The 26,548-nt window shown below is 44.1% G+C and overlaps 3 protein-coding genes across 9 annotated transcripts; 1 reads left to right on the top strand and 2 right to left on the bottom strand.

The window, feature by feature from the left end:
• Nucleotides 1-4,243: 4,243 nt before the first annotated feature.
• On the bottom strand, nt 4,244-12,389 carry cdk13 (cyclin dependent kinase 13). Its single transcript, XM_028433373.1, has 14 exons — nt 10,284-12,389; nt 9,607-10,176; nt 9,377-9,523; nt 9,156-9,295; nt 8,898-9,068; nt 8,614-8,803; nt 8,469-8,525; nt 8,275-8,376; nt 8,113-8,190; nt 7,435-7,551; nt 7,221-7,352; nt 6,937-7,133; nt 5,875-6,381; nt 4,244-5,701 (listed from the first exon to the last, which is right to left on the bottom strand). The coding sequence occupies exons 1-14, from the start codon at nt 11,426-11,428 to the stop codon at nt 5,001-5,003; spliced, it is 4,254 nt and encodes a 1,417-aa protein (XP_028289174.1). The 5' UTR covers nt 11,429-12,389; the 3' UTR covers nt 4,244-5,000.
• An 863-nt stretch (nt 12,390-13,252) lies between these two features.
• On the bottom strand, nt 13,253-20,844 carry ralaa (v-ral simian leukemia viral oncogene homolog Aa (ras related)). Of its 2 annotated transcripts, XM_028433381.1 has the most exons (5): nt 20,638-20,844; nt 18,253-18,458; nt 17,363-17,571; nt 17,006-17,180; nt 13,253-16,916 (listed from the first exon to the last, which is right to left on the bottom strand). In XM_028433381.1, the coding sequence occupies exons 2-5, from the start codon at nt 18,364-18,366 to the stop codon at nt 16,794-16,796; spliced, it is 621 nt and encodes a 206-aa protein (XP_028289182.1). In that variant the 5' UTR covers nt 18,367-18,458; nt 20,638-20,844; the 3' UTR covers nt 13,253-16,793. The 2 variants fall into 2 exon arrangements, with proteins under 2 accessions (XP_028289182.1, XP_028289183.1); XM_028433382.1 differs by lacking the exon at nt 20,638-20,844 and having other exon boundaries at nt 18,253-18,473.
• med1l (mediator complex subunit 1-like) lies at nt 19,740-25,979 on the top strand. 6 transcript variants are annotated; one of them, XM_028433375.1, is made up of 17 exons: nt 19,740-19,987; nt 21,177-21,268; nt 22,323-22,398; nt 22,468-22,522; nt 22,595-22,721; nt 22,803-22,831; nt 22,941-23,012; nt 23,101-23,175; nt 23,461-23,537; nt 23,623-23,685; nt 23,833-23,944; nt 24,063-24,187; nt 24,263-24,384; nt 24,459-24,657; nt 24,748-24,843; nt 25,124-25,223; nt 25,321-25,979. In XM_028433375.1, the coding sequence occupies exons 1-17, from the start codon at nt 19,939-19,941 to the stop codon at nt 25,667-25,669; spliced, it is 1,818 nt and encodes a 605-aa protein (XP_028289176.1). In that variant the 5' UTR covers nt 19,740-19,938; the 3' UTR covers nt 25,670-25,979. The 6 variants fall into 6 exon arrangements, with proteins under 6 accessions (XP_028289176.1, XP_028289175.1, XP_028289180.1 ...); XM_028433374.1 differs by having other exon boundaries at nt 23,443-23,537; XM_028433379.1 differs by having other exon boundaries at nt 19,740-20,296; nt 23,443-23,537.
• Nucleotides 25,980-26,548: the final 569 nt, after the last annotated feature.

Below are 26,548 nucleotides of genomic sequence, written 5' to 3'. Positions count from 1 at the left end.
TATTTTTTTCCCCCCGTCGTCATAACAAGCAGCTACAAACTGTTTTTATTTCTTCATTCTGATGGGTTCAAGAGTGTGCGGGGTGAGTTTTTTTCCCTGCAGGTAAATATCCATCCTGGGTGTGAGGCAGTGTGTGTTTTTCCTCCCTGTGACAGGTTGTTTGCTCAGGAGGATGTCAGCGGTTCATCTGCAGCACATTCACTTTGAGATAACACCTAAAACTCAACATGGGAACAGAGAAACAAGCAGCAGAACACGATGTGCTGTAAACGTACCGTACGTCTTCCAGCCAAGTGTCAAGGTTGTACAGCGCGGGCAAACAGAGCTGCTGAGCGCAGCACACACAGCGTTCGTCCAAGGGTTAATCTGCAGAAAAAAAAGCAACGAATCATAACCAAGATGTCTCAGTGAATTATCGACCTTTAGGCGCGTCAAAGTGGCTGCTTGTTCAGTATCCACCCCCCCCCCCCCCCCCTCCTCCCACGCCATTTCAATTTGAGCCACAATAATTCTCCAGATTGCAATTCTCACATTTCACGCATGATTTCATATTTCTCTTCGCATTTATGAAAAAGCAGTAGCGGTTGCTTTAACGCAATTTACGTTAATGGCTCTGGAGATGTGTTTTTTTTTTTTTGGGCTTGGACAGCCATAGACTGTGTGGGTAGTTGCTGTATAAAAACAGCTGTACCCCCCTTTATGGCAGATCATCCGCTTCACCTGGGAGATTTTAAAGCAACACAATACACAATTATTACAACAAAGATAAATGAAAAACAAAAACACTGCTGCGTCACGGTTTCTATTCAGCCTTATTGATCCGGAACATTCTGCAGTAAATACAGCAGCACATCAACAACACTACAGCTACAGCTCATATGTACTGTAATATCACCATCTGCAGAATCTTCACACACATCTCTCTGCAGTGACCTGCTATAAAGAATCTGGGGGTCAAGATGGCTGCTGCAGGACCAGATGCACTTTCTAATAGCTTATCAGAGCCTGACCTTGTCAAAGGTAAGGTGTGAAGTGAAGCTAGGCATGACATTTATGGGTCATATCTGTTGTTAATAGTTGGGGGGTGAGGCGGCGTCACACAGCGTCCGTGGTTAAAAAAAAAATAATAGGTTTAACGTGTGAAATGTAACTGTTCCTATACCTCAGAACCAAAAGCTGTGGTCGTGGCCTTTGGTTAATGTGATGGTTTCAATAGCCACTGGTCATCCCGGCCACCATGTGGGGATGATGACACAGTAAAGGTCAGTGAGGTGTAACCTTTGGGACGTGTCACCTTGTTGCTGAACACACAGATCTGACACACAGCAGCAGCAGCAGCAGCTTGGAGAAGCTGCCCTTTAACACTCCATCACCATTGATCGGCTCCGAAGCCTCTTCATTCAGAGAATAGCAAGCGTCTCTCTATTTGCTGCACAGCTAACGCGGTGTCTATTAACGGACACCGCTCATTAGAAAAGATTAGCACCCTGCCACATGGTCACGTTAAGGGTTGGTATTCCACCGAAGCTTTTTTTTTTTACGCATCAGGCATAATAATAATACTGACACTGTGCAGGGCTGTGGAAGACTGCGCTGCTTACTTTTAGATTTTAATTATAAACTACTTTTAAGCACAGAGCCCCAGGAGGAGAGAAAGAAAACAGTAAACTAAAAAAAAAAAATCAAAAAGTGTCAGATGCATGTTCTCTGTTTCTGTATCTCACACACAAAGAAAACAAGGTTTGACCTGTGGCCATTAAACAGCCATTAGTTCAGCTGACTCACATCTTCAAGGAGCCCTGTGGCCCCGAGCACAGCCAGGGTCACATTATGGTTCACTTACTGCAGCATCTCAAAGGTTAATTCAAAGTCAGCACATTAAATCTTCAATAAATCATTAATTACTCCCTCGTCCCACTGTCAACAGTCTGCACAGGTGTGGCTGCTCCTGCCTCACCGTCCACCCAGCCACCTTGGAACAGTAATGAGTTAACAAGCTCAAGTCTATTAACCAAATACGATAAGCGGCTGGATCATAATGAAATTGGCTGTATTCAATTTTCAACAGGAGCCGGCAGCAGCGAAGGAAAGTCAAAGGGAAGGCTTTACCTGCCTGCATTAAAGAGAGCAAATACACAGCACTGTGTTTCCAGAGTGTTTTGTAAGCTTTATCACATGCTGTTACAGAGAGAGGCCGCTTTCTTTCCAGTCCCTTAGCGCCACCCTGTGGCTCATGGCTGGCCGTGACACTTCTGAGACCCACCTAGTGTTGGAGGCGTGAGGCTGTGCATGCAATTCATATATGAGTCTAAACAATTTGAGGCCTTATCAAGAGCAGTAACACAAATCCGATTATGAACCGGGGCTTTTTTTATTAATTTTCCCTGTCGGCGCGGTGGCGTGACCTTCTGAGAAAACACATGTACCTGCACTGACAAATAAAGAAATAAATCCCACTTGACATTTCTTAAGTAAGCCTTGAGGAGGCTATTCCAGGAAGAGTTTTCATACAAATGAATAAATAAAAACAACTGCACACTCACATTTGAGACACCAAGATAATGAGGATAATTAGCTGGCTTTTTTGTATTTTCCACTTCCACTACCTGTTTCCACTTAGGTTGTTGTTATAGATTTAAGTGGCAGAGTGATACTACTACACTTTGGTGTACAGGTTGGTGTGGATGATCAAACACAGTGCAGGCCTGAATGGGATGAACACCAGGTTAGCACACCTTTCCTGTCACTGTCTCCTCTTTAAAATGAACACTGCTGTTTCAATTCAAAAAAGAAGAAGAAGAGAAGCAGGATGTTGCCAGTCTCACTGAAGCTACCGTACATTTTCAGCAATCCATCATTCACGCCATATTAATCACAGACGAGCTGCCATCCACGTTCTGAATTAGCTTTGCAGAACAGAACCCCCCCTCTGAGTTAATCGCTTTTTCATCAGCAGCGAATGTGTGACAAATTCACATGTGGATATGGCGGGTAAAACAAAGGGCAGCTGTGTGTTCAGCTGGTTGGAGAACGTTATTCAATGCATTGTGCATCAAATTTTCTATTCAAAAAGTGAATGTTTTACTACAAGCTGTTGCATTTGATCATCCGGAGAAACGTGTGACTGTTAATCTTAGCAACCCTAAATAAAAACATGTTTTACAGATGTTAAGGTCAATGTTGTTACTTTAGAAAATTCAATCTAACTCTCTGCTTGTAAATAAATGTGATGAACAAATAGTGCACCACACAATACCCACATACAGACCTGATTAAATCTTCAATCTAACTCTTCTTGTACATAAATGTTAGAGGATTTAATCGATTTTATCCGAGTGCAAAGGCTTATTTGACAAAGGTGATTGGAGCATAAAGGTGTGCTGACTTAAAGAAAAGTTCTTATCAATGTTGGTGTTAGGAGGGAGCATTCAGGAGGCCGCGTTTGTGATTTCTGAGAAAAGCGTTTTTTCCATTTAGGGTTCAAAGAATGAGTTTAGTGCTTGAAGACTGAACCCGCTGGGAGCTGTCAGCTAACAGAACATTTTCTTTCTTCCTGACAGTCGCATTGCTCTCTGCTGTGTTATTTGAGGTTGTGTATTATGATGCCTGAAAAGTGTGCTGCTATCTCCTCAGCTGTCTCTCCCTTGATAAAGACTCTTCGAGAAAAAAAAAAGGTGTTTTCATGCTGTAAAATACGTCAATATGAATTCCACCGAGTTGCTCAGGGAGCTTGTTGTCTTATGAATGGTGCATATACTTCAGGTGTCAAGTTTTACTGCTGGCTAAGGTCTGCTGGTGGAGTGAGACTGACAGGTGAGCCTACAGTTCCAGCTCTGATGTCAATCAGTATTATAGATCTGCTATTCATGTTTCAGTGAGGACATGCTGCAGGTTAAATAACTTGAGTGTTGGTATTTGGTGTAACAGTGCCATCTACTGGTGAGACCTGTGAATGTCAGTTACATTTATACCCCTTCATCCCCAGTGAGTGCGCATTTACCTTTTAAGGAGTCATCACCTCCATAAAGTGGTCCACGTGATCGTCTCCCACACTCTCTTGGTCACATGGGAATAGAACAGTCTTCACCATGCTGTTAACGACCCCTCACTGGTGTTGCCATCAAGTTGTGGACATCCTTGGCTGACAGGACTCTGGTGTTGACTTGCTTGAAACGGATATCATAAACAGATATTTCAAATTTTCTGCCGCATCACTAAGAAAGTTGTCGGTTAACAATAAAGATTCACTGTTGGCATTTCTTTAATAAACATTTGCCAAAGGAGGAGGGAGGGGGACAAAATCAGTTTAGTACAAAAAAAAGACATTTGTTTCCTTGTCAGGTTGTGTGTGTGTGTGTTTTTGTTTTGCACACATGATTTCAGGACACCTACAGGTGAAAAGGCAAGTGGAATTTAAAACAGCCTTTTTCTCCGTGAAGTTAGATCAGATTTTGTCCAAGTGCTACCAGTCCATATCCTCCCTAACGGCTTCCTGTGCTGACGTTTTACATCCATCAACCCAATCAAATGAGCCATCATCTTAATGGGCCATTAAAAAAAATAAAATAAAAGGACACAACATTACTGGTCATAATCCTATATGTGCACATATCGCACATTATCATCCATTTCCTTTCATAGCTAAAATAGTTTCCGCCTACTTCAGTCAGTAGTGCAAAACATTAATACTAGTCTGCCCTGGAGCAAATTACAGAAAGGCTAAGGTAGAGATTTAAAATTCACCTGGCCTGATACATGTACACTCAAAAAAGGTAAAGGTTTAATTTAAAAGACAGCAGAATAGATTACAAAAAAAATATGAAAATGGTATGAGCAAGAAAAGCTCCACCGATGTTATTCAACTGTCCTTCTGCAACATACTCCACATTCCAGACCGAGGATGGATACGACGCCTCAGACCATCTTGTCTGGCCTGAGAGGCTTCGGGCTTAGAATCAGTCCTCCAGCCTTTTTTTGTCCATTGTCACATTTCCAGTCTTTCAGAACGGCAGGCCTCGTCCTCTGATTGTAGCTGTCGAGTTCACGTGTGGAACAAAGCCAAGTGGTAGTGGTGGAGCCCCAACTTGGGAAGGAGAGCCCCAGGGTTGTCCTGGTGCTGGGATGGGTGGGTGAGGAGGTACGCCATCCTTCCTTGCCATGGCATGGTTGTACATGTGGATGGCTCCGGGGTTGGGCTGACCCTCCACAGGTAAAGGGCTGTGATTGTACTCGAAGCGGTGGTCCTTGTCCCCTGTGAACACCATGCTGCTAGGACCAGTAGACCCTGCGCCCGGAGGGAAAGCATCTGGGTGGGCTGGTGGCAGAACCCCAGCAGTGGTGGAGGAGCTGGCAGCCTGTCCGGCCCCGCTAAAGACGTCCCTCAGAGCGTGAGGTGGCAGGCCTCCACCTATCATGTGACCCAGGTAGCTGTCCCCATACCCTGCAGGAGTAAAAGGTGGGGGAGGCGGATGGCTGTATTCCCCACCAAATCCAGACCCTTCAGCTGTAGGGAGAGGAGGGTAGTCTGGCTCTGGAGGTCTCCCTCCATCACCTCCGCCCGCAGATGCAATAGGAGGAGCGTGGCCTGTCTTGGGCTCAGGCGGCGGCTGCCGGTAATCGAGGTCAGAGTGTGGAGGTGGCTCTGGAGGCTCAGGTGGTCTCTGGTCTGGTGGTAAGATGGACACCCCACTCACTTCAGACACTGGAAAACAACAAGGTACTTTAATATAACGTTTTATGTCATGAGCACACAAACAATGATGAAATTGATACAGGTTTTATGAGCTCAATTAATGTAAATGAATGGTGTTTTTCACACTGGTGCGTTGCTAATTTACATAGAAATACAAATACTATGTTCAGAAAGGGGCTCACCTGGAGACACAGGGCTGGGCTCTGGAGGCTGCTTGACCTCTGGAGGTAGAAGTGGTGCTGCTGCTGTTCCAACAGGGTTGGTGGTCTCTCCACCTTCTGCACCATCGCCTGGTTCTTGCCTCTGAGTCTGCTGAGCCTGGAGGAGCTGAGCTAGCAGCATAGTCATGGCTGTTTGTGTGGCAGCGGCAGCCTCGCCTTCTGGAATACTTGGCGGCGCCGACATCGGGGGAGAGGGGGGCTTGGGCATCGGAGGTGTACGCGGTATACCTGCGGGGGCGGCAGGCTGGGGAGGCTTGACAGGTGCAGGTGGAGGAGGAGGAGGAGGTTCTGCTGGTTCGGTGGGGGCTAAAGCTTTAGAGAGCTGCTGCAACGTCTCCTGGTTGACCTTTGTGGCCATCGACTGGACAAACTGGGCAGAGTTGACTGTGCTCTTGGGCTGGCCAAAAAGGTTCAGGAGGACCGCCAGCTGCTCCTGGGTGAACTGAGAATTGGGACCTTTGGGGTCTCCTAGAAGAAAGGAAATGAAATATTATAAATTCAAGGTTGATTTCTGAGATTTAACTAAAAGCATTAAAACATTTAATTACAAACAAATGCACTTCTATTATAATGTTCTGAGCAGAACAGTAAAACACGACCATACAATCACAGTTTCTTACTTTATTCTACATGTCTGAAAGTTTGGCTTTATATTGCAGTAAAAAATGAAGCCAACAGTGACTAAAAAATTCAGGAGAGGAGATGAGTGCATAAGCTTAAATGTGCTCAGAGGACACAGGAAAGAAATTAAGTGATTGAATGAGTTACATTTCTGGATCCAATTTCAGACCGACTACTCTGCAAAACGATCAATTGTATCTAAACTGATTTTCTTATGTAACATGAGTAGTTGCATCCGTAATTGCAACAACAATATACATGGAGTCAGCCGTTTATTGTGTGCACTGGCTGAACACTTTAAATAGCAACAATCTGAATCAGAGGACCTCTGCAAACAGGCGTTTCTGTACAGTTGACTGCCAAGCTAATAATAAGACAGTAGAAACACAGAGTAAAACTCACCAAGCAGTGCTGAGGCAGCAGCGTTTTGTGCTTTGACACCTCCGGGAGCAGAGAAGCCCTGTGGTGTGTTACTGCGGCTGTCGTCGAGCCCCAACTCTTTACGGGGTGCCTTCGGGGCTGCCAGCTCCTCCGGCATCTGCTTCTGCCGCCGGCGCTTCTTACTCCACAGCTCGTGACAGTCCTGCCACAGTGGAAGACTGCAGACATGGAAACACACGGTGATTAATGTTGATAAGCATGTTTTGGTACACTGGAGGATAAAACGTGTTTGAGCAAAAACATACTCTGGTGGAGGCATTTTGTCGGGATCCACGTCCTTGAGAAACTCGCTTCCTAAGGCTTGCTCAGCTGTGCAGCGTTTGCTGGGGTCCAAGTTCAGCATGTGGTCAAACAAATCCAGGGCCGATGGAGGGATGCTGAACAACAGAGGCACAACTTTACAGTGAAATGACATATTTGGAGGCAACTTAAAATGCAGGACGACTCCTCATGACTTACAAAGCAAACTCCTCTCGTAACCGCCTCCTGTACTGCTTCTTTGGTTTCATGGTGTTGAAGAACGGAAGCTTTATCACATCAGGCCAGACAGCGGGACAGGGACTGCCACATATTCGGCTGAAAGACACAAATTCACAACTGCAAAGTGTGGACGTAATAGGCAATAAAACAGTGCACCAAATTTTCCGCCACTAGAGCTCATCATCTCCCCTTCTTCACAATGTGATGGAAAATGAGGAAGGTAGCAGGGCCAACGAGGAAAATGATACGCTTGTGTCTCATCTATTTCACGGCTCACAGCAAAAAAAAGAACTGTACGGACTTATAGGGTTTCAAAGCTGCAGAGGCTGCCTGCCTCCACTGAATGATACATACGTACAATGAACTCCTCTAAAACGTCCATCTGTCACAGGTCATAATAAAGCAGTTTAGACAATCACTAGAAAATTTTGCAGTGTTTCTGCCTTTGTGTTTTGATGCTGCTGTTCAGCCTATGACCCCTTTTTATTCTGCCTTGCTGTTCTGTGTGAAATGTAAACTGATGGATATGGCATTGTTGAGGTGCCTTTAAAAGTGTTTTCAGACACAATGTACCACTCTGAAAGACACTTTGTGTTGGCAGGCTCGGCACAAGCAGAGGTGACAGTTCCACTTATTTAAATTTAGCTTAACACTTACCTAATAAGCTCTAACTGCGCCAGCTCCTGGTTAGCTTGAAAGATGGGCTTCTTTGTGAACAGCTCACCGAGAATGCATCTGTGACAGACATAATAACTCATGATTGGGACCTGGGCAGATAAATTGGGAACATTCCGAAACAATATCTTGCCCTGCTCTTACCCGCAGCTCCACACGTCGATGGCGGGGGTGTACCGCTCTTCACCCAGGAGCAACTCTGGAGGACGGTACCACAGCGTGATCACTTTATTGGTGTATGGTCGACTGATGAAGAAAAACAAAAAGGCGTGATCTGTCAGCACCATACAGGTAACTTTAATACAGGAAGGAAGACAGTGAGACTAAGGGAGGCTCACCTCTCTTCAGAGTTATACAACCGAGCCAGACCAAAGTCTGCAAGCTTTATTTGACCTCTGATTAGGAGGAAAGAACAACACACATTAAGGAGAGTTGGAAAACAAATGAAATACAACTTAGCACTGAATTGTGCTGTAGTCTTACTTGTTATTGAGCAAGATGTTGGAGCACTTGATGTCTCTGTGCAGGAAGTTCTTTTTGTGGCAGTAATCTAGGCCCTCCAGCAGCTGCCGCATGAAAGACTTGATGTGGCTCTCGTTGAAATGAACTAGACCTGACTCGAGCAGACCCATGAGATCATGGTCCATGTACTCGAATACGAGATAAAAAGCACCTGAGAGGAAAGGAAAACAAATGTCAACAAAACCAATCAATGACATGAAACTGTCCACTACAGGTGAGCCAAAAAAAAAAAACATTCAGTTCACCTTTATCGTTCTTGAAGTCGAGAGCATCCTCCTTGTCTGTGACAATCTCCTTCATGTTTATGATGCTCTTGTGGTTGAGCTGTCGCAGAATTTTAATCTCTCTGATGGCTGTGATTGGGAAGCCCTCCTTTTCATTGTCCAGTCGAACCTTCTTCAATGCCACCATTTCAGCTGACAACACAAAGAACAGCAACTCAGAAGTAGGTCATGAGCTGATCCCTCCCCCCCTAAAGAAAATTGGAAAAAAAAAAAGCTTACCCGTGTCTTTGTCTTTAGCTTTGTACACTTGGCCATAGGTACCTTCGCCTGTGATGCCAATGATCTCAAACTTGTCCACACAGCGTTTTCCCCAGTCTATCTCAGTTTCTTTAAACTCTCCATATCTTGGGCCACAAATTCTAGAAAAAACGAGAGTCACATATAGGATAGTAGTAGAAGTGGGAAAGGGGTGATTCAGCATTAAGTGCAAATTAACATACTTGGGTCTTCTGCGAATTGTTTGGGACTGTGGGCTGTGCGGAGAGGATGTGCCACCAGGAAGTTCAGGGGGCAGAGGCAAGTCAGTCAAAAGCTGACGAGCCTTCCTCTCCGACTTCTTCTTCCCTGAGAGTGAGCTGTCCTTCAAACTGCAAAAAGTATAGGGGAAGGGAATAAGAAAACCGAAACAATTCTGCAAACAAAGGAAGTCATTTGAGGAAGCACAGCTGACCTTTCTCCTTTGTCCATGTGCTCAATAACTGTTTGGGGCAATGGCAGCGATGGCAGAGCAGAAACCGGAGGCCCCGTGGTCCGTTCTTTGTCCTTGCCCGGTACAGGCGCTGGTGCTTTCCTCTTGTCCCGATGTACCGAGTCATCCTTCCCCTTTCCTTCTTTGTCCCTGCTTGTCTGCTGCTCCCCTGTGGTCCTCTTGGATGACCTGTCAGAGGGAGACTGAGGCTGGTTTGACGTGGGAGTCCTGGGACCCTTCTCTGGTTGAGGTGGAGAGGGAGGGCGGCCCTTCCTGGCTGTGTGGTTTGATTTGGGGCTGGGCTGAGGCGCAGATGACGAACCCTTGGTTGGGGTTGACGTGTTGCTGGAGTTCTTGGCCTTGGCGGCTGCTTCAGCAGCTTTAGCTTTTTTCTGCTTGCTGAGTTCGGCAGCGAGGCTGGTTTTGAACGTAAGCGTGCTTGGTGAGAGACTGGAGGGGCGGCTGCGGGAGCGAGAGTGGCGGTGGCGGCTGCGAGAGCGTGAATGCCTTGAGGTTGAATACGGACTTCTGCTACGTGACCTAGCGGAACGCCTGGAAAGGTAATGACAAGAATAAATCACATGAAGCAAGGTCATTTCAACAAGTCTACTGACAGCAGTACATGGAGATGTCATAACGTGAACATGCATCATCCTCACCTGATATCTGAACTTGGGCTCACGGACTTCCTGTATGGACTTCTTGATCTCCGGCGGGTTCCGTATGGACTTGATCCAAACTCTCCTTGTTCATATGGACTGTGCCGGCCATAACTCGGTGACCTGCGCCAGTTTGCTGGGCTCACGGGGGATCGCTTTCTTTTGTTGCTCGAGTATGCACTGGGTGACTTTGGAGCGCCATACGCCCCGTACACATCACTGTCCCGGCTGTAGTAAGTGGAACTGGGAGAAAGCCGTTTGCTCCCATAAGTTGGACTTCTTCTAGATATGAGCTGATTATAACCACCAGGTGACTGGTAGTTATACGGATATGATGTCCCATAGGGACTTTCTGCTTTAAAACCAGGACTTCTCCTGTATGCCCTGAGGTCATCACGGTCATCTCTGTAAGATTGTGGAGCATCTCTGTATGCAGACGGAGGCTCTTTGTCAGATCTTGTTTTACTCCGGTGCCTCTTTGAATCTCTTTTATCTGCAGACTGTGAGGACTGGGTTGAAGATGTCCTTTTACCATTTCGGTCACTGGTCCTGGTAGTGTCTCTGTGATTTTTAGAGCCACTCAGGCTACTTCCACTCCTGACTTTTGAGGAGTCTCTCTCGCGGCTCTGACGGTCCTTTTTTCTGCCCAGGTCCTTGTCCTGCTTGCTCCTCTCAGATGGTCCTCTTGTTTGTTCGTCCTTGCCAAGACATACTGCCTCACGGTTTCTTGGGTGACTTTTGTCTGGGGATGCTGGTCCATTATATTCACCAAAGTCCACATCACTGAGTCGGTCCACAGAGAGACCGTCGGCATGGGGGTCAAGTTTAGGAGAGGGACTCCCGGAAAATCTCTCTGACTGGGAGCTCACGTCATCATACTCTACCAATGTCCGAAGTTCAACTTCTCTCTCAAAAGCACTTCTTCGGTCAGGGTCAGGATCTGCTGTACCAGTGTGCCACAGGTCTCTTGGCTTGGGCTGCCTCCGTTTCTTTCTCCTGGAAGCAGATGAGCGCCTCTTCTCACGGTGTCTCTCCCGCTGAGCGCCCCCGCTCCCAGGTTTACTACGCCTGTCCTGCCTGTTTGCATTTCTCTGTGCAGAGGGGCTCCGTCCCCGACCCTCGCGAAGCACCTCTGAATTAGGCATTTATCCACCAAATAAACGCTACAGCCACGTTGAGAATAGTATTATATTATGTATCTTGTCTAACCTACGTTGCTTGTTGTGTTGCGGAACCAAACATTGGGTTAGCTGTGTAACGGGCTAGTTAGCTAACGTTACAGCAAATTCACAATTAGACAGCCAGATAGCTAGCAAGCTATATCACAAGCTTAACGTTAGCATTACAAAGCTAGCAAGATTCAGATTAAGAATACTAGAATACTAATTACTTCAGACGGCTTTCATGACACTTAGTGCCAACAGATTCCGCCACATAAAATCCACAATATGGAGTTTAGTTATAGAGTCAGTCGATACTCAACCATTGTATTCCAGGACGGACATCTCCCAGATTTAAGAGCTAATGCTAGTCGGTGTAGCCGGCTAGTCTCCCCTAGCTAACTGTGTCCAGCTAGACAGTCGCATTCCATTTATTGGTCAAAGCACAGGCCGAAAGCCGCTCCAAATTTAAAATCCACTTCTTCTAAAACGTTAGAGTCCGTGCGAACATGGAGATCCATTCACCCGACACTGTTAACTCACTTTAGTGATGACTTTGACGTCCTTCTCACAAACTTCTTCTTGCCTCCCATCACACTTGCAATGTGCAACAAGGAAGTGGACAGCACGCGAGCTGGCTGGGTAGATGCCGCTAGCTAGCGAGCTAGCTAACTAGCCAGCCGCTAGCAACTTAGCCAGCTAGCTTCCTTTTCTCCTTGCGTGGAGTTCAAGGCAACTCAGTCAATATATGCAAGAAAACAATGCCATTTAAAAAAACACGTCTGCCTTTACGTATTCCGCGGGGCTGCTGCGCCTTTCGACAACACCATCCTCCCAAAGTATCAAACGTCCTTCCGCGTAAAATGGCTCAGTAATTCCTTTAGTTTATTTCAAAATATTCTAACTTTGTTCGCAATGTGGCTAACGGTACAGCTCGCCTGGGCCCAGACAGCTTTCAAACTACAGGCCTCGTACGTCGACGTGAACCAATGGCGTCTGCGTACGTAATCCAGATCAGCCGTTACGTCACCGTGAGGGAAACCTACACTGTCAAAAAAACAACAAATAAATAACAGAAAAGTAAAAAAAATGTGTTATTTTTCATTCGTTACATAAACGTCACATTAGAGTTTTTGTTATATATATTCTTTGCCCTTTTATGAAAATATTCTACACTGGGTAATGTAGTCACTACACTAGAAAGGGCTGTTGTAAGAGAATACATAAAAACTAGAAAAGGGCATTTCCTGAATAAAATGCACGTTTGATTGCTGCAGCTGAAGGATTGATCTGAATTGCTGGAGAATCAGAGCTTTGTTTACCTCTGTGTGTCAGCCTGTCACAGTGGTAACAGCAGAGGAGACCTCAAAAGCCACTCCAACTTTGAGAGCCTGGCGTGCAGAAACTATTCGGAATTAGAAAATTCTGAATACAAGTTAAATAAAGCAGCATCTAATGAGCGTTTTAAGACTAAAATGGCTGAAATCGGTCAATGTATGCTGGAGATACACTGCGCCGAAAAGCAGCAATCAAACTAAAAAGAAGAAAGAGGGTCAAGAACAATAGTTTGATTACCTAGCAACGGCAATCAAACTAACTGAAATGCTGCCCTTCCTGTCTATCATTGTAAATCAATAGTCTCACTGTATTGGCCATTACATTGGCAGTCAATAAAGAGAGCTCTATAAGTAGCTTTATGTTAGCACATCTAGTCACAAGGACGACTCTGCCTTAAAAACTACCTACAGACATCACAGATACTGTGAGTCACAACATTTAAGTGCAAAAAAACATACAACTACATTTAAATAATGTTATTAGTAATATTTATTTGCCATTTCCAAATAATTCACAAAAAATGAATTGAAATGTAAGCTTCACCTCTTGCATTCACAAACAGATAGGCTACATTAGTGGTTATGTTCAAAACAAGTAAACATGAAGGAAACACTGAACTGATGGCATACATACAACCATCCAATCAGAGACATAGATACCTAGCTATGTTTTTTATTTTTTTATTTTTTAAATCCAAGGGTTTTTATATATAAAAGGCAAAACGAGTTATCTCCATACCCAGTGGGACAGTTTGCTAATAGCTTTCACACAAACATCTGAAACTATCTGGGCCATCAAGTCTATTAAAGTATATATGAAAACAAAAAAAGAAAAGAAAATGTGTTTATGAGTTGTGTCTGCTTCTAACAGAAGAATGAGCTAATGTTACAGTAAGCAAGCACTATGGTGTGTATGTGTAGTAACATGTGCCATCCTCAGAAATGAAGATGCGCAGCATTTAAAGGAACAGTCCACCCCATATTCACATGTTTGCCTGTAGCCGGCAGTGCTGTTTATCCATCTAGACTGTTGTCTGCAGTATAACAGAACAAAATGGCACTGAGGTCGTGGTGCTCAGACCACCGAGAAAAAAAAAAGACAAAAACACATCAGCAATGTTACAGAAATCCAGGATTCCTTCACGTGGGGACTATTTTCCACCTGACTACACTGAACGTATCATTGCTCTGTTGCCGTTTGACTGCATAAAAGTCACAGCTCAACAGAGGACGCCATTAATGTTTACTTCTAGTGTCAGCATGGAAAATAGTCCCCACATCAGACCAAGACAATCAACATGGATCACTCCCACTGCTGAACACAGGAGTACGTTTGACTGATTTTTGGAGTGAACTGTTCCTTTAAGTGTAACAGCCTCTTAAGGAAGGTTCATCATGTGTTTCTGTGCCTGTTGCTTTAAACTTTCAATTAGTACATACTGGAGGTTAGCCCTTAGAATGTTTGGAACTGCTTTCAGTGTACAACATTTGGGTTTTGACCTCTAACCCTCCAACTCTCTCCACTATGTGCTTTTTTTTTTAAGAAAACATGAAATGACCTCAGACAGACAGGCATTAGGGTCGTTCTTTTTAGTACACACTGACACATGTGTGTACTGTTTCAATCAATGAGACAGCAAAAAGAAATCCAAACCTTTGAATGATTCTGTGGTCAGAACTCAAGTGCTTCTTTTGAAGCTTTTCGACAATCACTTTGCATAGGAGTGGGACGATTTAGTCTTAAAAGCTGAATTTATAGTGTCAAATTATGTTGCCACTACTTCTTCAACTTGCCTGTTAGGAGTCAGCAATTAGATGTTTGGTACCTGTATAATACAGGGTGGGTATACAGAAGATAACTTTCACCTTCACGGATCAGACGTTAATCAATCAGTTGATCACACCACTGAGTCTAGCAGTAGATAAATCTCTTTCGTAAGAAAAACATAAGCATAAAAAGCTGTGTTATCTTTCTACCACACCTGAAACAACCAGAACCACCAGCACTGATCACCTTGTGTTTGCAGAAAGTACAAATTTGGTTTCAATTTAAAATGTGGACGACGACCTCGGTGTGGTTGTCAGACTTTATTAAATAAAAAATAAGTTATTTAAAATAAGTTACAAGTTTCAGTGGCTCAGAGCAGAGGGGCGGACTTCACAGTGAGTTTTAAGTCTATGCAATAGATGTATTGCATTTGCATTCTGCCGGCCGATTCGTTATGTTTTCAACACTGCTTCAACCCCTCCTACCTCTAAAATGATCTGACTACAGGAGCAGGTAGAAACGAACACACACACACACACACCAGGTAGCGTTCTAACAGAGGGTAGCCTTGCACCGAAAGTAGCTAAAGTAAACAAAGCAGAGTCGTATCGGTGACCTCTGAACGTCGCTGGCAGCCGAAGATTACAGGCAAACAGGATGAGTATGTGGGGATTTTTTTCACATTCACAATGGACAAGAGAGGCAACAGTGACTGCACCGCACAAGTAAAGCCCTCAGAACCTTCCCACCTTCTGTCTCCATGACGTTGTAGTGCGTACTTTTTTGATGCTCGCTTACTTGAAAGCCATCCTTCACTTCAATTGATAAGTGGGCACTTGTTTGTACTAGCTAGCGTTTTTCTTTGGTGACTGACAGCGACTTTTATTCGGACACGTCCATCCAGCTTGAAGTCCAATCTTTTTCAAATTCATCTACCCATCTATTTATACCCAATTAAGAAATAGATTTAAATAAAAAAAAGAAGGGGGGGGGGTGGTGACTAAAAGTAAAAGCTTTACATGTCTTTTAGTTGGGATGTGGTATGTGAAGGATGTAGTGTTGTGGAATCACCTTTTTTATCAGAGCACCAGGGATTCCTTTATGGTGAAAAATAAGCAAAGTGAGGTAAAACTTCTGAAATGTTAGAACTGGGAAAAAAAAAAAGTTCAAGTTTAGTAAAATCCCTCACAGACTCAAGGGCGACGATCAGCGATCAGTGTTTGTGCATTAGAGAAGACTCAACAAAGTGACTGGAAGCGGGGGAGGGAGGGAGAAAATGGAAACATTAGTGCGCTTATCTTACACTGGTTGATATGATGAGATGAAAAAAAAAACAAACGACAACAGGAATGGCGTCAAATTCTCGGCTCTGGTTCGGATAAATAATAAAACTGTCTTTTAATTAGATCACCAGTGGCACTTAATGAACTCTGGGTTGACACTGCTGAGGCTAACGTTTCCTGCTAATGACGGTGTAGTTTTTGTGTGTGGATTAAGGGGGGGGGGGCTTTTTCCAGTTAACTCTTCCCCAGTCAAATCTACAGTGTGGAACTTTTGTCTCCTCCTCCTGGCAACAGTCGTAATTACACCAACGCAGCCAGATTATCGCCTCAAATCTGTGGAAATTAAGTCAGTGCTTTCTGGACGTGTAGTGTTTGTATGTAAGCACACAGCTTGAAGCCTGGCAAAGATGGAATTTGTGTGGGTCAACAGTTGCTCCTCTCTTCAGCTTAGTTAACAGAACAGGCAACAGCATGGAAATGTCACCACAAACACCAGATTTCAATCTGAAATATGGAGCTTTTTAACCACTTTAACATGTGCTCATTTATATGAATAAAAGTTCCGCACTGTAGCTTTAAGACCTCGGCTCTGACACCTCATTTTTCCTTTTGAAGATATTACACACATCCAACTTTACAATGAGAAGGTTTTGCATCATTTCAGGGCTTAGCCTCTTTGTCAAGTTTAGGCCTAAATTAAAAAACACCATCCATTTACCATCACACTCTGCGATGTGGTCAGAGTTAAGAGAGAGAGTACATAAATTATTTGGAGTGTCAGCACATAAAAAGTTAGAGCTATATAAATGGTGTATGGAGTGCCACCTTACTACTTCCTGACGCACGGTCAGATGTCCTGTTAGCCAGGAACAGAAAGTCATGGTCAGGCATGGGCACAAAAGAAATGCAAAAGTCTGAGAAATGTATATGTACAGAAGCAGCTAGCCTGCTCTCTTTGACCACTATAAAATGCAGCATCTCTCTCTAATTCTCTTGGCCAGACTTTTACTTTTCTTCTTGCCGTTCTTCTCTTTGCTGTCCTCCATTTTCCTCGCCCGGATCTCTCTCATCAGGTCAAAAAACACCTGTTTGACAAAGAAAAAAAACAGTTGAAGGTTCATGTTTGCTCAGTATCAGCAAACTCATTTGTTTATGTTTAGCTAGTCAAACAGACCTTGTCGACATTGGCACGGGTTTTGGCTGAGGTCTCCACGTAGCACACCCCCCACTGCTCGGCACGTGCTTTGGCCTCGTCTGCGCTGACCTGCCGTCGGTCGTCCAAGTCCGACTTGTTACCGACCAACAGGAAGGGCACGTTCTCGTCCTCCTTCACTCGCAGGATCTGCTCTCTGCAAAACAGGAAACGTCACTCAGACATGAATTATGTAAATAGAGACTGCTGCTGACTAATGTAGACTTTACCCAGTGAAACTAAGTATGCTCTTTAATGTGATGATGACAGCATGTCAAAAGCAAAGGCCAACAGAGGAAGAGGAACTGTCAGTAAATCCTAATGGTATGGCCACTGCACCTGAAGTCTACTGTGGCTGCGAACGACTCCAGCTCTGTGATGGAGAATACGCAGAGGAAACCCTCGCCGCTACGGAAGTAGTTATCTCGGATGGCCGCGTAGTCCTCCTGGCCAGCCGTGTCGAGGATGTCGATCTGGACCTCCTCTCCATCCAGCACCACTTTCTTCCTGTAACTGTCTGCTTTAGTGGGCTCATAGTCTTCAACAAACTAGGAGAGGAAAAGAAATGATGAATTACTTCACTGTAGCTTTAACTGCTCAAAGGTTTGACCGTGAAGAAATAACAGCTATGACAACTACATCTGTGTATGTTTCTGTAGCACAGATGGTAACAGTACTTTAGTTAGCCTGCTTACCAGTTAGAGCAAGCTAAAACAAAGGGATAGGAAGTGTGTGTAGTGACTGAAGTCGCAGCAGTGGCTAAATGTAAATGGCTATTTATCAGCTTCATTGTCCATTAGGGTCTATGTAAACATTCAATGTCTTCATTTATTGTCAGTTTAATAGCTAGGTGCAGATTTTCTTGTGCTCATGGCATACAAATACACTTCTCACTGTAAAAGGATAGAATTCTAACCTCTAGTCAACCATGTGAACCAACAAGTTGTCAAACTGTAAATACAGAAGCTGTTGATAAGACAGACCACGATAGAGTAAGATTGGCGGGCGGGGTGACCAGATAGCACTTGTTTTTAGCCTCGCATGGATCTCACAACACTCCACCACTCAGCCACAAGCGACGCCAAGGACTCAAGGCCCAGTCTAATGCTGTGGCAGTGTATGGTGACAGTAAGCGCAAATACAATAAGCAGGATCCAAGTGACCCTCTTTAGAGCTATGCTAAACTCGGTGTACCTTTACAAACCTGAACACCGTAGTAATACCCTTACCTCATCATACATAAACTGCAGGGTGAGGGCGGATTTCCCCACGCCTCCACTGCCCACCATAATCACTTTGTGGAGGGCTAGAGAGTTCTGCCCTTTTGGCTTTGCAGCTGCCATGGCTCAGAGAAAGATGGGGGAGAAAGTTCAAGGCGGCGGGAGACAGTTTAAAAACAAGGCTCCAGGTGCAACAATGGGCTGAATGATAATTCCTGTGGAGAATAAAAAGAGAGAGTGCAGGCCTGAGATGTTACATCATGATTTCCGAGAGCTACAGATTCCTTTTTCTGCAGTTAAATTGCACAGCCATCATGGTAATAAATTCCTACAAGCCTAAAAGGCTTAACCAGGAGAAACTGCCATTACACAGCAGATGTAGTGCAGGGAATGATTCTCAGCAAGAGCGATGGCGAGAGACGGTTCCCCATTATTGCACAAACATTACATATCAAATGACAGGTGCATTCAAGGTAAATCCACAAAATGACACCTTGTGTACTGACAGCTTACGGAGGGCACACTGCGGACTATTTAGCAAAGAAATAAAACTTTTTTTAAAAGGTAACATCTGGCAGTATTTTCTGACAGGAGGGGATAAAATCTGACACATGCTAAAGCGATTTAGTGATCAGAGTAATGTGATGTCCAGAAGTGTGTGCTCATTCAGCCTTTTTTTTCTGTACCACAGGCCAATGCAGACCTCTGAGGGATCAGGGATAAACATGGGAGCGCTGCCAATGGCTCATTACACAAATTAACAAAAGGGGGTTTATGTCAAAGTCAGTATTACGATTGGGTATTTAAGACGATGTGCTGTTACTTTCACCACGAAAACCTGCAGATACCTCCTGACCGACAGTGAAAACAGACATACGTTACAACCTCTGCGGTTTAAGGTGCTTAAAATTAGGGTTGGGCGATATTGGCAAAAAAAATTAATCACGATTAATTGTGGCATTTAGCCGATAACGATTAATTTGACGATTAATTGATGACAATTGCACTGACATGCATTTGACTCTAAATCGCCACATTGTTCTAAAATGATACAGACAAATCATCAGTCAAGTTAACTCCTTCATTCAAACAGGTTAACGTAGTGATTAGGCACCAACCAGCCATGTTTGAAATATGTATTGATAACAGATGCACCAACTGCTTCAAAATAATAATGAAGCAAACATTTAAAGTAACTTTGTCCTTCAGATGTTCTTATCTTAAGGTCACAGTGCATATCAACATTAAAATTAAACAGGACAAATAAGTTAAGTAAAAGTCACATCAGTGATTATTTTAAGTTAAAATGTGTCTGTGCAAATGAACCTGTGACTGAACATGTCCCACACTAGTGCATGTTTTCACTCAGACTGTAGAACAGCAGCAGGAAAAACAAACAAACAAACAAACCGGACAATTCCACATTTAAATGTTTGTCTGTGCAAATCAACCTGCTTTACGTTCTTCCAGCGTTTTGTTTGGTCGTGAGGAGCACGATGACTAAACGTGTCGTGGATTCTCGGCTGAGTGGAATTCTTTCCAACATCTGCTGGAGGAGACTTCGCTGTTGTGATGTTTCCCGTCTTGCTGTGGAGTCCGTAAATAAAGATCGGGAGGCAGTGGCAAATATTACTCGGTGGCAGTTCTTCTGACGATTAATTGCACAATTTCTGAACAATAAACTACACGATCAATATGTTAAATTGTCTTCAAATGAGGACAGACGATCAAAACGACCAAACACGTATGTATGTTGGAAATATGTCCACAGTTGTCAAAGTAACGTCACCGTATCCGTCTAATAAACATTAGTAGTTTGCAACTAAACGACGCTAATAAGACAAGCACTCCAACAACATAACACGGTCAATACGTGAGATGAGTAAGCGACTTACAAAGACAGAATTAATGTCACAAATTACGATGTAAAAAAACATAATCACGTAAACTTATTAGCAAGTTAGCTGGTGGCATTTTAAGTGCAGGTAAACTAGCTAGCAGGTTGATTAGTAGTGGGCGACGTGGCTAAGAAGCTAACCAACCTACCGAGCAGGTAACCGTCACCTGACCTTTAATTAACGTCACACGGGGGTTCGACGTGAAGCTAGCGGCTAAGGTAACACATTAAAAGATGAATCGTTAACATCGGATGTTCAGCAACAGATGTTCGGGTCGATGCTTTCAAACTCAGCAGCTTCCCCTCTCTCGCTAGCAGGCTAGTTGTTGTGGCCACCCAGGCAAAAAAGGCTAGCAGCGTTAACAAGCAGCTAATCACAACTACATGATGCGACGTTAAAAACCAGGAGACCAGACGTGAGCGGCGCGGAGCCGCGACACAAAACAGCACTGTTCGTGTCAATAACATCACCTGACGGTAAATTAAACAGCACTCACCCAAGCAGAGCGTTTCACGGAGGCGGAATTATGGTGGCCAAAAATGAAAAGACTCAGCTAGCTACTTGTTAGCTCATGGCTAGCTGTCTAGCTAACTCCGGAGACTTGGGGCTCGTAGCTGATAGCAGCGGACTGACTGCGCGTCCTGTGGGCTTGGCTCCGTCTGACAACGCCCGCCCGCCTCAGAGAACCAGACAACACTCAGCTTCACTTCTGTGTGTGTGTGTGTGTGTGTGTGTGTGTGTGTGTGTGTGTGAATGTAACAGTGATTTATCACTGATAAAGAAAGATGTAGCCTGCAGTTATGAAGAATAATCACACGTTTCGACAAACCAGATTAGGAGGAAGTGGATGGCAGATAATTGAATAATTGGCTAATCCACACAAATGGTGGCACGTTTGTTCAGGAGGAAACATTGCGTTAGTTTAAAGTTAGTTTTTGTTTAAATGAACGGCTTGCATATTTATTATTAAAATAAATGACATAAGAGCGTAGTTTCCTATTGTTATGTCACTTTGTTTGTCTCTTTATAATCCAGCCATGAAGGGAAAGGCCATTATTTCTGAACTACGAGTGAAATTTGCAGAGAAGAATTGGAATGAAACTTTTCAGCTTGTACGGAGATGCATGGTGAGATGTGTTTCATTATGATATTCACTGTTTGGTTAGCTTTAGCACAACAAAAGAACAGAAACATGCTGCAAAATAATAACCCACATGTTTCCAGGGGGACCCCTAAAGGTGACGCACACAGCTGCCACATGCTGCTTATTTGCCAGTGTTGTATTGCAGTTGTTATAAACTGAAATGTAAGTTGTTGAACTTTTGGTGTCCTGGAAACACCTTTTGAGAAAATGTTTACAGGGGACCACACAACATGCTGGACTGAGTTAGGACTTGCTCATTTTTAGGTGCTTTAAAATTTTAAAGGTACATTTTTTTTCTGTCAAATTGATGTTTTAAGTTCCAAATAACCCAGAATGTTTCCTTGGCAGGGATCCCACTGTCTTCAAAGAATGGTTGCATGAGTATTTGACTTGTTACTGGATGGCTTCTTTAATATGATGATGTGCTGTGAATCAGGAACTGCCCTCAGAATGAGATCATTCATCCTGAAACACACACGTCTTTGTTGTTCGATGAGCCGTTTGTGCGGTGATGACTATCACATCTTTAGACTCGGATATATCTTTATAGATGCTCTACGTGCAGATGTGTTTCATGTGTTAAAGGGGTCCAGCAGAAATGCACTCTGTATAAAGTGCTGTGTTCGGAGAGGGTCTTTTATTTAGACATGTGCTGGGTGGAGCTGAGGGATGGATTAATACAAAGTGGAGCTTGGCAGTGGTCAGTCCCTGGAGTCTGGTAAAGAAACTTGATTACTTGATGTAGTGATGTGTGGTCCAAGGGGATAATCCAGCTGGGACTAGTTACAGAATTTTCTGCCAGCAGTGATCGTGAAAAAGTGCACTGGTTCTCAAAACAGTTGTTTTATCAAACGAACCCATCCCAAAGTGCAAAGCATCCCAACGGCAACATTCCCAATGGCCGTAGTGTCATGCAGTTTGTGTTACATGGTGGGTTGGGCAGACAGGACCAAAGGCTGTTTACACAAGACTCACACTGCCACACAACTGGGCCTTTGTTATTTTCTCTATCTCTCTCCTCTTTGTTCTGTAAACAGGAGAAATCCAGAGATGAATCCAAACCCTGTGAGCCGCTGGTTAGATCCTTGGAAAGACTCCAGGAAGAGTTTAATGGTAAAACAACAGCACTGTATGCAGTTTAGTACCGGTACACACATTTTAATTTGACTCTGTGTGTTTCAGTGTCCTCCATGAATGCAACAAAGTCCCGCCTGGAAACCATTGCCAAGCAACAAGGGTATCAGCCATTTATCATCTGTTATTCTGTTGATCTGCTGTAATGACACATCTGTGTGTGTGTTCCTCATAGGATGGGGTTTCACATCAATGAGGCTACATGCTACCTGACAGCTGACTTATTCTACGTGGAGGTGCTGCTGCTGCCGTGCGGTGCTGTCCAGGAGGTGAAGGTGGCCTCACATGGAGAATCCCCTGCTGTAAGCTGACACTCCAACACACCTCTGTGAATCCTGTTTTTTTTTACTCTTCATACTAATAAAGATGGAACCCCCTCACAGCCCAGTGAGTCCCTTCTTCAGCTGCTGAGGTAAGAGGTGGAATGATACATTAAATGCCTTCAGCAGGCAGCGTCTTTATCCTGTAAACTATACTGATGCTAAGCTAAATAATCTAAGCTTCATATGCTGATTGTGCAGGTCCAAACATTTTGCTGACTTCTCTGTGAAGTTAGGAGGCCTCTTCGCCCAGTACAACATCCCAGGAGACAAGTACATATTCTGGATACTTTCTTAGCTTTTATGGTGTTCAGGCTCTTATCGTCTTATCATATTAAACTACAATATATCTTCTTTTCAGTGAAATCAAATTAAAATTGTTGGCATCTCTGCAGTACCTCGGGAAGGACTTGCAGCAACTGTCCCTTTTCCCAAGGTCAGCGAAAAAACAATCACATAAAAGAATTTTCTCTAAAGCAATATTTAGATAAAGAATTGTAGCCTTTGACTGCTGTTCAATGAAAAGTAGCCATTTTATGCTGTTTTCCGTGGGATAAACCAAATACCTTACCTCATACCAGCATGTAGTTCCAGACTTAGATCTCATAGGGACTTAATGCCTCTAAAATACACTATTAGGCAAATAAACAGTGGATTATTTCTTTACTGTTTTATTTTCAAGCAATTCATTTGTACTGTACAGGCTTGAATCTGCTTTCAGGGAACCAAAGTTCTGTGACCCTCAAGTGGACATGATTAACAATGGCAGGGTTGGTCATCTGATAGCAGGAAAAGAAGGTACAGGTGCAAAAAATAACAAAAATATCTGTTATTGATGCATATTTAATACTTTTTTTAATGTTATAAAATGTTTTTGTTCTAGATTCTCCCTTGACTGTGCAGTTTTACGTCCCCCCAACTGATGGAGCAGAGACCTTAGACTCACGTAAGATCCAGACCCATAATTTATTTTTGGTACAATTTAAATCAGCCCACCCAACAAGACGTGTGTCATTGTGGTGAACATGCATAATTTGCATAATTTTTGTTGGAGATGTGTCTGAAGAGCTCCTGTTTCTGAATCAAATGACAGATCTGGATCCTGTTATCCAGGCGGCTCAGGTCACTGTAGGCGTCAGCGACATGACTCACAAGCTTCAGATGGCATCGGTGATCCTGCAGCCTCCACAGCTGGATCCGCAGGGGTAACACGTTGTTGTTGTAATCCTCACTCGGCAGGATGCTTTTCATTCTACATCCCACCGTGTGTCTGAATGTCATCACTGCTGGTGTTAATGGAGTTGAAATTGTGCCCTTCGGCAGTCATCCTGTGTTTGTGCCAGCGAGTGAGGCGTCAAATGAGGCGCTGCCTGCGTGTTTCCTGCTCAGACTGCAGCCCGCCATAACGATGGTGACATCTTTGTTTCAAAAGCTCAGTCAAATTACAGGTTAGCGAACTATTTATATTAACCATTGTATAAAATATACAATCAACCACAGTCCTCCTCTTTCTTTTTTCCTAGATGTTGCAGTACCCAGTGTTGACCTGCAGTGGGCACCCTTACCCAAGCTTCTGATGAGGGGTTCACCGAGTGCAAACAGCCACTGTGAGACACTAGATAATGACGAGACTCTGGTCAGAGTGGTATGTATGTGCCTTCTGCTTAATGAGCTCAATAAACAGACAGACATAAATCAAATCAATACTCATACACTCAGCCTCTCCCTGGTGGCGAGACGCACACTTATATCCTACCTAGAGGCGCCTGGGACGTGCCTGCTCACAGGGCAGCTGTGCTGGACAGCGTTCCCTTCACCCAACCGGCTCATGTGCCAGCCCTGCTGGAGCTGCTGCGTCACCAGTGTGCCATCAACACCCTGCTGAGCAGCTGCGTAACTGCTCAGTTTGCCAGTCCAGGTAGCGAGAAATCTCTAAATCCATATTATGGGCAGGGTCATTGTTTCAAATGTTTCTGTGTGTGTGCGTCTGATGGATGAATCCTATTAGGTTCGGTGTGTGACATGCACTTTGAAGTCCGTCCGGAGTCTGACACCAGCTTTTCTGTGACCTTCCTCCGGCCAGACACAGATTCCCTTGCTGTCTGTGAGCATATCACATTTTTTTAATACAGTTTTCATGTTCATCATGTTGGATGATAATTGGTAAGTTTGTGCATACGTTTATTTCATGGCTAGCAAGCTAAGTGTAAAGTACTGGTGATCATTAGTTAGATGTTGACTCATGGTTCATGCCTCAGTGCTTCCAGCGGGGACAAAGTAAACACATAATAACAACGTTTCATTTTAAAAGTCCTGGATTATTTAAACCATATGTTCTATCTATGTATTTTAACCTGATATCTATCTCTTCTGTCTGTCCACAGTGTTGGTGAATGTATTGAATCCACATCAGATCACCTGTAGTTTGTTTGGAGCAACATCTGATCCTTCCATGGATGAATACATCTCCTCTGTTATCACAAGGTACGTTTGTTATGATGTAATATTTCCGCTTGGCTTAAAGAGGATGGATAAATCTGATAACAAGATCGCATTGGTTTTTTTTTCTTCTGTGACTCAGGTGCATGTCTGTACCTGAGACCATGCGGACGCTGTACAGCAGGCTGAAGCAGATCACCTCTGTCCCACTTTGCGCTGGCCACCGGGCCACCACAGAAGCCGAGAATGATGGCTCAGCTCCCTCGAGTGCAGCTGTGATGGACAATAACAGAGGCCCGGCTGCATTCTGCCAGACTGCAGCTGTGCCAGAAGATGGCTTCGGTGTTTCTGCTTCAGCTGTGTCTGCGGCCAAATCTGAGCTCCTTCCTGAAATAAATGCAAGCACCTCTGCCAACCCTTACACTTTCGCTCCCGGGGCTGTGTTTCCACACTGTGTGGGCACCAATGGCCAAATGTCAGTGAACCTGTAGAAGCAACTGTTTGGAGTACTACATACTTGGCTTGGTTGTCAGGTAGGGGAGGTTGAACTAGTGTAATACAGAGAGTTCACAATCACACCCATCTCCTGCAGTAAGTGTTTCTTACTTTGCATTCCAGTGTGGCAGAGATTGCTGGCTGTAAAGGTTTTGAGGTTTGGCATTTTGACCTCCGGCTGCCAAGAGCCCAGTAGATTGGTACCATGTGAGCCAATCAAACATTGTTAAAGTGCAAAATGCATTCTTGATGGCTCGTAAGAATACGCTCCACACGCACAAATATCATCAAGGCACTATTGTTTGTGTGGACTGCACCGTTCTGAAATGTGTTGGAGCTCTTAAACTTCTTTTTTTTTTTTCATTTTGAGAGAATAAAGTTTTGTACAACTTAAAACTCTGGTTTGCTGATATGAAGCTTAGAGTACAGACCTGTGTGTGTGTGTGTGTGTGTGTCCTCGGTGTGCATTTAGAAAGGAATTCAACATGTATTCAGATTATTAAGTCGACTGTCAACGGCAGACAACTGGTTTTGTCCAGAGCCTTTACTTCTGGATATCCAATGACCTGTATGACTGCTATTCATAGAAACATTCCAACATGTGCAGGCAAACCGCTCTCTGCTTTCAGAGGCCCTTATCCTCAGAATATATGAGAGATTATGTGTCCTCGGCTCTGATTGGCTGAGGGTAAAGCCATAAAAAGTCACACCTGGTGACTTGAATATTAATAAGGTGTAAGAGTTCCTCTGGTTGTGTGATGTGATGTGATGTTATGTCGTGGGAAGAGTTAAAGAGTGTCGTCATTTAATGAAAGTTTATGTGTAACGCACCGGATCAGACAGGATGGGGCAGTACAGTGTGTATGGACACGTTG

The sequence above is a fragment of the Parambassis ranga genome, chromosome 20, assembly GCF_900634625.1.
Source record: "Parambassis ranga chromosome 20, fParRan2.1, whole genome shotgun sequence".
NCBI lineage: Eukaryota > Metazoa > Chordata > Actinopteri > Ambassidae > Parambassis > Parambassis ranga.
The sequence above is the reverse complement of the archived record's forward strand: the minus strand, read 5'-3'. Positions and strand labels throughout refer to the sequence as shown.